Consider the following 10,609-nt stretch of genomic DNA (forward strand, 5'->3'; position numbering starts at 1 on the left):
TTTTTCCACTAAGGCACTAAAACTGCTGCTCCCATATGTTGCAAATTTCTTATCACAAATGCAACCCTGCAATTTCTGCAGTAGGATGCAAATTTTGTTTATTGCACACAATTTCTTTGTGCCAACTTCGGCTTTTTCATAATTTTATAAACAACTATTAACAGTATTCAAAAGGTTTCAAAAATTATAGTAGAATTTACAAATTACGTTTGTCCACAACGCACTTGCAGCCAACAAGTAAAATACATAACTGCAGTTTAACTTAACCAGAAAATATGAACATTACGCGTATTCTGGGACAAAATAATACAATTTATCAAAAGTTTGGCGATTATTGCATTACAGAGGCAGAACCAAATCGATGCTGTATCATTTGCTGCTTCTGTCAGCAGGAGCATCACAATGAGCAGACTTTCTGGACGCACATACAAGAGATGCATGACTATGCACCAGCACAGCTTTGTGTGATGCAGGGTAAACCTGAAGCAACTAGTTGCAATGGAGAACATAATGAGAGTCGTTGCACTTCGCCAATTTGTCTGGACGGTACGGCTGATGAGAAAAAGTGTAAAACAAAGTCGGCGCAAGTGGTGACAAATAATGAACCGATGTATGTCAAAGCTGAGTACCTAGAAAATGTGGTGTTAAATGATCCGAATGCGCTTATGGAACTAACAGATATAGCAAATACATTTTTGGACTTCAAAGAAAAGCCAGCCGAAGCGCAGACTGATGTAGAAACGCCACATAAAGCTAATATGCAGCAAAGTAAGTTGAAACAGCATTTTAATATATATTTACTATAACTACAAGTACTATTTTCAGTTGACAATAATGAATCAGAGAAGATACTTGATACCCAACGCAAAAATGGTAAGCTTAAAACCAACATAGATATCGATAAGCTCACACCCAAGCAATTGTTAGAGAATGGCACACTATTGAAAAGCATATTTCAGCAAATGCAACGCGCTAATAATGAATTTAAATATAAACTCAATAAGCTAACACAGGCAGTGCAATTAATTGAAACCGAATTGAAGAAAGCACCTGGTAGTCGTATGCTAAAGCGTTATATGAAAATAATACCAGATCAACCCTTTACCAGTCGGGACGAAGTGCTCATTTTGGATGATGAGCTGCACCATAGCAAAGAGATGCGTGACGCACTAGTATGTTGTATTGTTTGTAGTAGAAAATTTCATTTTTTAATATTTTATTTGTGAAATTTTAGCATGAGGAAACACTTGCTATAGCTACCGAGAATGCTGATGTATTCTGTCGTGTACTTTGGCGTTTCATTATGACCGATGAAGTATCCAATCAGTTCTGTTGGCGTGGTGTTGTAAACGCGGACAAAATTGTCAAATATCCAATTAAGGATATGACGATGCTAGATGTATTTCAAGGTACACAAAAACTCATATTTTTCAATTAGTTTTTGTTATTTGTATGCTTTTTGCAGGAGTTTTCCGTGAAAAATTTCCCGAACAGGCGCTCAACGTTTTCAAAGATCGCACTATGACCTACTTTAATAAAGCACATGAGCGTTTGAAAAGAAAACAATTAAATAAAACGGACGTGGAAAATAATGGCTGTGATTTTCTGTGTATGAAGGAAACGTCAAATGGTCAAAATGGCGATTATAAACGAGCGCGTAACGAACAAGAAAGTACTGATAGTGTCGATTCCGTATTTGAAGAAGTGTTTAGTGGGTGAAATCTAAATTTTCATATTGAAAGAAGCAGTAATTTGCTTGTATTTTAGTGTTAATAATATTTTACGTGCGAAAAAACCGTATACCGTCGCTATGAAACATTCCGTACATAAGTATTATATTTAACCCTGCAATGTGGGCGAAAGACTTGAAGTATTTTTTTATTTTAATATTCCAATATATTAAGAGGAAAAATATGTAACTATGCATTTAATGTTGTTAGCTCGCCGATATTGAAAATAAAAGTGTTGAAATGGCGGAGTCTAACACTATAAACTACATTCCGTTTAGAAACAACTTAAGAAACTTAAGCTAGCGCCAAATATTAATATATATAAATCAAAACTATACATACAAATATATTTTTATGAAACGATTTTTGTGAAATAAACAATTTTATTGAAAAGTGATACTACAACTGTATTTGAATAAGCAACACTTGTGCCAAAAATTATTTAAATCGGTTATAGTGCGACTCCAACTATTTATTTCTCAATTTACAAATAAAAAAAACGCAATATTTTATTTTTGTACTGAATTGGGGCAAAAAGAATTTATTATTCACTAAAATCTTAAAAACATATTAATTGTACCATCGTGTTTAATTGTTTACAATCAAACATTCACATTTTACATTATATACATATATGCGTAAGCACATAATAATGTAAAATGTTAATTACATATACAGTATAGAAAAAGTATATATATTTCGTAAATATGTATTTCAAAAGAAATGACTTAATACTAGAAGAAAAAAAAAACAATTTTTCTTAAGACTAAACTTGAACTTGCACAAACGTTTGGGAAAAATATAACATATTTTCCTACTACACTTTCTGCCTTTTTATGTGTGAAATATTTGTAATTGTTTAAAGGCTGTTTTTCCCTATAAACTACACTATTTCTTGTTATTGTTACTAAAAAATAATATTGCAACTACATTTGCAAATGACGCAAAAAAGTATATAGAAATACAAAAAAAAAAAAACAGTGTACAAATTAAAAACGCAATTTATGATTTTTTTTTTGTTGCATTGCAATTTAAAAACGCTGCGGCACTAGTCCCTTCGAACCTTTCAGAAAGTGTTTTTTCTTACGATGCGTCGACAGATTGCACGATTGTTTGAACGAGGCGCCACACAGTTCGCACGCAAAACGTCGCTCTTTACTGTGTACAGCACGGTGCAATTCTAGCCGTGACTGATATTTGAACTTTAGGCCGCAGGTTTCATAATCGCATACATACCAGCGTTCACCATCTTCCGACGATATCGCACTACTGGCGCTCGCCGTGGTGCTATTCGATTCTTTTGGCATTTCTTGTGACATCAAAGCCGCCGCCGCCGCTGCTGCATTTGTCATACCCATTGTGTGCGTTAGTGTCGGTGCACTATGTATTATGGTGGTGCCATATGCACTTGCTGGTGTCACTTGTGGCAGTTGATATAAGGCTGGCGCGGCTGTGCTTACCTCAACGTTTTGATGCGCAACACCAGCGCCCGTACCAGCAGCAACAGCTCCTGTGCCGTGTACATTCTGCGTAACGGGTGGTGGCGGTGCCAATGCTAATGCATGTCTTATACTAGGCGGTTCTACTTTTATATCAATTTCTACCGCATTCGGTTCGATGGCGCGCATTTCTGTATAGTCCTTTGGCTCTTGTTTCTCTTGTGAATTATCGCCGCCATGCTCAAGTGCACCACTCGCGCGCAACTCCTCCTCATTTACCTTACGATACAATGGCAAAGGCATAATGTGTGTTGTGGTCGCCTCAGGCTCCATATAATTACGTGCCTGTTCCTATTTGATAATTTGACGCAAAACAATTGTGTGTGTAAGCATATTTACTTTAACTATTTGCTTGTACGCCACTCACCTGCTTAAAACCCAAACCATGCATGAAGTTGTGCTCATCTTGTATATGTTTCCAGAATTGATCTTGTGTCTGCAACTCTTCTTGGCACACTTGGCAAACAATCCAGAAGCTCGCATCGCCCGACAAACAAAACTCACCCAGTTTCGTATATATCTTATTATTTTTACTTAATATACGTGGGAAACCCATTGTACTAAAACCACCACCGATATTTCACTAATTTTCTTTAAAAATATACACAAATTAAGGAAAAATATAAATTTTTTAATTCGTTGCCACAAATATTTTTGTTTATTTCCATTGACGTTTGCAAACAGCTGATTGGGACAACGCAGTGTCGCACGATACTCATAGTGTTAAGTTTACTAAACACAGCGTGCAAATGGAAATTCTTAATTTTATAAATAATTTATTAAACAAAAAATTAATGCGTAACGTATGAGAAATAATAATTATGTAGAAATAAATAATTACATTGCCAATTAAAATATATTTCAGAAAATATGGCAACATAATAGCCTATTTTAATTGTCGCGCTTATTGGCAGCACTTTAGCGTAGCATTTCCGCCTTTTTGATATTTCGTGCGCTGTTCGCAAAATGCATTTTAATTTTTATTTTATTGTAAAGTTAATAAATTAAATGCGTTAAAATTGCTAAATAATAGTAAATGTGTTTAGCTGCGTATTAATAACATCAAAGTAATGAAAAGTGCATTATCGAACTCACTACCGGAACAAACTGATTTATATCCGGCAGGCGTTGGTACTCCAGCGCTATTCTTCTTCTTCTTAACTGGCGTAGAAACCGCTTACGCGGTTATAGCCGAGTCCACAACAGTGCGCCACGCATCTCTCCTTTTGGCGGTTTGGCGCCAATTGGTAATACCAAGTGAAGACAGGTCCTTCTCCACCTGGTCCTTCCACCGGAGTGGAGGTCTCCCTCTTCCTCGGCTTCCACCAGCGGGTACTGCATCGAAAACTTTCAGAGCTGGGGCACTTTCATCCATTCGAACAACATGACCCAGCCAGCGTAGCCGCTGTCTTTTTATTCGCTGGACTATGTCTATGTCGTCGAACAACACGTACAGCTCATCATTCCATCTTCTGCGGTATTCGCCGTTGCCAATGTTTAAGGGACCGTAAATCTTCCGCAAAACCTTTCTCTCGAAAACTCCTAGTGCCGTCTCATCGGATGTTGACACCGTCCACGCTTCTGCACCATAAAGTAGGACGGGAATGATGAGGGACTTGTAGAGTTTAGTTTTTGTTCGTCGAGAGAGGACTTTACTTTTCAATTGCCTACTCAGTCCATAGTAGCACCTGTTGGCAAGAGTGATTCTGCGTTGGATTTCAAGGCTGACATTATTATCGGTGTTAATGTTGGTTCCTAGGTATACGAAATTATCTACAACTTCAAAGTTATGACTGTCAACAGTGACGTGGGAGCCAAGACGCGAATGCGCTGACTGTTTGTTTGATGACAGGAGATATTTCGTCTTGTCCTCGTTCACCACCAGACCCATTCGCTTCGCTTCCTTATCCAGGCGGGAAAAAGCAGAACTAACGGCGCGGGTGTTGTTTCCGATGATATCAATATCATCGGCGTACGCCAGGAGCTGTACACTCTTGTAGAAGATTGTACCTTCTCTATTTAGCTCTGCAGCTCTTATAATTTTCTCCAGCATCAAGTTAAAGAAGTCGCACGATAGCGAGTCACCTTGTCTGAAACCTCGTTTGGTATCGAACGGCTCGGAGAGGTCCTTCCCGATCCTGACGGAGCTTTTGGTGTTGCTCAACGTCAACTTACACAGCCGTATTAGTTTTGCGGGGATACCAAATTCAGACATCGCGGCATAAAGGCAGCTCCTTTTCGTGCTGTCGAAAGCAGCTTTAAAGTCGACAAATAGATGGTGTGTGTCGATCCTTTTTTCACGGGTCTTCTCCAAGATTTGGCGCATGGTGAATATCTGGTCAGTTGTTGATTTTCCAGGTCTAAAGCCACACTGATAAGGTCCAATCAGTTTGTTGACGGTGGGCTTTAGTCTTTCACACAGTACGCTCGATAGAACCTTATAAGCGATGTTAAGGAGGCTTATCCCACGATAGTTGGCGCAGATTGTGGGGTCTCCCTTTTTGTGGATTGGGCAGAGTACACTGAGATTCCAATCGTCGGGCATGCTTTCTTCCGACCATATTTCGCAAAGAAGCTGATGCATGCACCTTATCAGCTCTTCGCCGCCGTATTTGAATAGCTCGGCCGGCAATCCATCGGCCCCCGCCGCCTTGTTGTTCTTCAAGCGGGTAATTGCTATTCTAATTTCTTCACGGTCGGGCAATGGAACATCTGTTCCATCGTCGTCGATTGGGGAATCGGGTTCGCCATCTCCTGGTGTTGTACTTTCACTGCCATTCAGCAGGCTGGAGAAGTGTTCCCTCCACAAACACAGTATACTCTGGTCATCAACCACTAGATCACCGCTGGGGGTCCTACAGGAGTGTGCTCCGGTCTTGAAACCTTCAGTTAGTCGCCGGATCTTTTCGTAAAATTTTCGAGCATTACCCCTGTCGGCCAGCTTGTCAAGCTCTTCATACTCACGCATTTCTGCCTCTTTCTTTCTTTTTCTGCAAATGCGTCTCGCTTCCCTCTTCAGCTCTCGGTATCTTTCCCATCCCGCTCGTGTTGCGGTCGATCGCAACATTGCGAGGTAGGCAGTCTGTTTTCTCTCCACTGCGAGACGACAATCCTCATCATGCCAGCTGTTTTTTTGGCTTTTCCGAAAGCCAATGGTTTCGGTTGCAGCTGTACGTAAGGAGTTTGATATGCCGTCCCACAGCTCCCTTATACCGAGATGCTGATGAGTGCTCTCAGAGAGCAGGAGTGCAAGTCGAGTAGAAAATCGTTCGGCTGTCGGTTGTGATTGCAGCTTCTCGATGTCGAACCTTCCTTGTGTTTGTTGACGTGTGCGCTTTTCTACACAGAGGCGGGTGCGTATCTTAGCTGCTACAAGATAGTGGTCCGAGTCGATGTTGGGACCACGAAGCGTACGCACATCAAAAACACTGGAGACATGTCGTCCATCTATCACAACATGATCGATCTGGTTGCGAGTGATTCGATCCGGGGACAGCCAAGTAGCTTGATGGATTTTCTTATGCTGGAATCTAGTGCTACAGATGACCATATTTCGGGCCCCGGCGAAGTCGATCAGCCTCAGACCGTTTGGTGATGTTTCGTCATGGAGGCTGAATTTTCCGACTGTTGTGCCAAAGACACCTTCTTTACCCACCCTAGCGTTGAAATCGCCAAGCACGATTTTGACATCGTGGCGGGGGCAGCGCTCATATGTACGTTCTAGGCGCTCATAGAAGGTATCTTTGGTCACATCGTCCTTCTCTTCCGTCGGGGCGTGGGCGCAAATCAGCGATATGTTGAAGAACCTCGCTTTGATGCGGATTGTGGCTAGACGTTCATCCACCGGAGTGAATGCCAGGACTCGACGACGGAGTCTCTCTCCCACCACGAATCCCACACCGAATTTACGCTCCTTTATATGGCCGCTGTAGTAGATGTCACAAGGACCCACCTTCTTCCGTCCTTGTCCCGTCCATCGCATTTCTTGGATTGCGGTGATGTCAGCCTTTACTCTTACGAGGACATCAACCAGCTGGGCAGAGGCACCTTCCCAATTAAGGGTCCGGACATTCCAGGTGCATGCCCTTAAATCATAGTCCTTTATACGTTTGCCGTGGTCGTCATCAAAAGGGGGGTTTCTCATCCGAGGCCTGTGTTTCTTATTCACTGGTTATTCGTTTTTATGTGGTGGGTCCCAAGCCCTACGCACAACCGCATAAGCGGGATTCGCCTTCTCACTTTAGCTCGCTTCCAGACGGATGTCTGTTGGCTACCCAGAGGATACTTGGTCTAAGACCGGAAGTTGTGAGCTGCTTGAGCCACATGTAAAAGAATCGTTCCTGGCCACTCCCAAGTGAATGGCAGTCAGAAACTTTCCTCACTTACGTGAACTTCTACATATGACTCCATCCTCCTCAGCGCTATTGCAGCGGTATTTTTACTACAGTTATGTTAACTGTAACTATGTTTGCAATAAAATAAGTGAAGCTTAAAGAATGTTAATACAAAATTTAACCAAGTTGGACAATCTGCACCAACATCTACATATTAAAAGTGGAGCGCAAGTGGAGCTAATCAACAATTGGCTAGTCGTTCCTGCAACTCTCATTCCAGCAGCTCTTTTATGAACACAATCAGTAAGATTAAAATTGAAATGTGCAGCGCAAGTGGAGCTAATCAGCAATTGGCTAGTCCCTCCTGCAACTTTCATCCCAGCAGCTTTTTTGCTAACACAACTGGCACTCAATCGGTAAGAATAAAGTTAAAACCATTTTTATCATCTATGTATTACATTTTTTTTTATTAAGTGGGCTGTTTACATTTGCATAAAATTACTTCTTAATAAGTTTTCCCTCAAATTAATGCATAAGTATTTGTTACTTTTTTAGTTTTGTCTGATGAATTAGCAATATATTTTACTTAATGGATTCCCTTTATCTTTTATACACAAAAAATTTTGTTAAAAATATAAGAATGTTAATATATTATGCTAATTGTTGGCATATGTATGTATAACTTGAATTGAAAAATGTCATTTGTTAAAGAAATGAGTTTTTAATTTTGAAAAGTTGAAGTAAATGGAGGAAAAAAGTTAGTCTCAGTAGGAAAGCTTGTAAAATTCTTGAAAATAGTTACAGAGTACTAAACAGTGCTCTAATTTTTATTTTCTAAAAAGTCAGTTAATAAATATTTGAGTTTTAAAAAATCACAGCAGCACAGCAACAAACATAAGTAGCATAAAAGACAGAGCAGCGTGTAAAGAAAAGTTGTCGTTTTTTCTAGTTTGTGTTTTATCGCATTTTCATTTTATTATTTCTCATTTATAATTTATAAACATTTACATAAAATGTATATTTAATTATACTACGAAGTTTTTCATTATTTAATATATTTGTTTTTTTGTTTTTACTTCTTCTCTTGTATTAGCAATACGCGAAAAGAATTGTAGGTAGAAAGCTAAATGTGTCTGTATGTGTATGTGAATTTATCATTTTTTTTCTTTACTTTTATTTATAATAATTTATAAATTTTATACTACAATTTAAGAACAGTAAATAGAGGGAGTATACAATGTAAAAAAATTATAATTTAAATGTGTGAAAAGGCGTATTGTGTGGAAGTACATAGTACGTGCAAAGAGTACAAGTATTTAATGGGGACGTTGAATTTTATTTTACTACTAACCAACCATATGTTTACATACATGGAATATCATTTGTATAAAATAACAAATTTTTGAATGGAATATGCAGCATTTTTAGCTTTACAATGCGTCGATACACATAAAAATGTTCTTGTGTTGAGAAATTTGTTGTATTTGTAAAAATTTGATAATACATTAAATTTAGAATGAAAATCTTACATATTTTGTTATACGAAAGGAGTTTTGAGACACATGTATGCACATTTATACATACAGAAAAACATGCATGTTGGTATACGTAGCGAGTTTTGAAAATTTTTGTGCTTTAGCAGAACACAATTATATATTTTTATTACACATGCATACATTTGAAACAAAAATAATATGTACTTTCTTATGCTAGCATACAGCAACAATGTTAGAAAAAATTACACGCGTTTTTTGGTTTTTGTTATTTTTTGTTTTTACTTTAATATTACATGAGTGTACTGTTTCAGTTTTCTTTTAGTGAAAATTTGCTATATTTTTCAACGAAGTGAGTGAGGGTATTTCAACAATATAATGAAGCTCTAAAAATGGTGAAAAAGTATATAAAAAATTAGAAAAAAAAATTAAAATTAAAATAATAAAAAAAAATTTAAAAAAATAAAAATAAAATTAAACAAGTAAATGAATAAAATTAAAAAAAAAAAATAAAATAAAATAAAAATAAATAAATAAAATAAAATAAAAATAAATAAATAAAATAAAAAAATAAATAAAATTAAAAAAACTAAATAAATAAAATTTAAAAAAATAAATAAATAAAATATAAAAAATAAATAAAATATAAAAAAATAAATAAAATTAAACAAATAAATGAATAAAATTAAAAGAATAAATAAATTAAATTAAAAAATTAAATAAATAAAATAAAAAATAAATAAAATAAAAATACTGCCAACACAAAAATACAAAAAGTTAAATAAATTTTTTGAAATATTCCATACATATAAACGTAAACAAAAATTTTAAATAATTTCAGACACAAACATATTTATTAAACTTTAATCAAGGTTAATAATACAAAGAAAATATAAAAATGATTTTCATTAAATATTACAAAACTCGAAACAAAAAATAATAAACATAAAGAAAAAAAAAACAAAAAAAAAAACAAAAAAAAACAAAAATAAAAAATAAAATAAAAATAAAAAATAAAATTAAAATTAAAAAAGAAATTTAACAATTAAAAACCGAAATAATAATTATATCGGCTATAAAAAAAATGAAATGAATTTTAACTTTAAAACAAATAAAGCTAAAAAAATAAATCACGTGAATTAAACAAAAAATAATAACTGGTCAAATGATTTAGTTTAAATTAAAATGATTAAATTATGATTTATTGTGTAAATAAAAAATAAGTGACTTTTAGCTTAAAAAAAACAATTATTTCGGTAAAAAATTAAATCAAATGTGTTAAACAAAAAATAATAACTGGTCCACCGATTGATGAAAATAAAACAAAAATTAAAAAAAATTAAAAAAATATAAAAAAATTTATTTAAAAAAAATTAAAAAAATAAATAAATGAAAAGAATAAAAAATAAATTAAATAAATTAAAAATTAAAAAAATAAAATAAAATAAAAATTGGAAACAAACTTAAAAAGTAATTAAACCAATAAGAAATTAATAAATTTAAAAAATAATTATACAATAAATTATATAACCAAATGACTTTTTGCTTTAAAA

At 35.5% G+C, this 10,609-nt stretch overlaps 2 protein-coding genes across 2 annotated transcripts; one reads left to right on the forward strand and one right to left on the reverse strand.

The window, feature by feature from the left end:
- Nucleotides 1–48: 48 nt before the first annotated feature.
- On the forward strand, nucleotides 49–1,756 carry LOC105216245 (uncharacterized). The gene is made up of 4 exons (XM_011190635.3): nucleotides 49–768; nucleotides 826–1,172; nucleotides 1,235–1,409; nucleotides 1,466–1,756. Exons 1-4 carry the CDS (start codon nucleotides 276–278, stop codon nucleotides 1,717–1,719), a joined length of 1,269 nt encoding a protein of 422 aa, XP_011188937.2. The 5' UTR covers nucleotides 49–275; the 3' UTR covers nucleotides 1,720–1,756.
- A 468-nt stretch (nucleotides 1,757–2,224) lies between these two features.
- Nucleotides 2,225–3,933, reverse strand: LOC105216242 (AT-rich binding protein). Its single transcript, XM_011190631.3, has 2 exons — nucleotides 3,597–3,933; nucleotides 2,225–3,520 (listed from the first exon to the last, which is right to left on the reverse strand). Exons 1-2 carry the CDS (start codon nucleotides 3,783–3,785, stop codon nucleotides 2,762–2,764), a joined length of 948 nt encoding a protein of 315 aa, XP_011188933.2. The 5' UTR covers nucleotides 3,786–3,933; the 3' UTR covers nucleotides 2,225–2,761.
- Nucleotides 3,934–10,609: the final 6,676 nt, after the last annotated feature.

This window comes from Zeugodacus cucurbitae, chromosome 5 (assembly GCF_028554725.1).
Source record: "Zeugodacus cucurbitae isolate PBARC_wt_2022May chromosome 5, idZeuCucr1.2, whole genome shotgun sequence".
NCBI lineage: Eukaryota > Metazoa > Arthropoda > Insecta > Diptera > Tephritidae > Zeugodacus > Zeugodacus cucurbitae.

Bases quoted from the DNA above. Each gene is read 5' to 3' on its own strand.
- LOC105216245 (XM_011190635.3), top strand. From the start codon at position 276: ATGAACATTACGCGTATTCTGGGACAAAATAATACAATTTATCAAAAG. The intron at 1,173-1,234 runs GTATGTTGTATT...GTGAAATTTTAG, and splicing joins AAGAGATGCGTGACGCACTA to CATGAGGAAACACTTGCTAT. The intron at 1,410-1,465 runs GTACACAAAAAC...TGCTTTTTGCAG, and splicing joins GATGCTAGATGTATTTCAAG to GAGTTTTCCGTGAAAAATTT.
- LOC105216242 (XM_011190631.3), bottom strand. From the start codon at position 3,785: ATGGGTTTCCCACGTATATTAAGTAAAAATAATAAGATATATACGAAA. The intron at 3,521-3,596 runs GTGAGTGGCGTA...ATTATCAAATAG, and splicing joins ATGGTTTGGGTTTTAAGCAG to GAACAGGCACGTAATTATAT.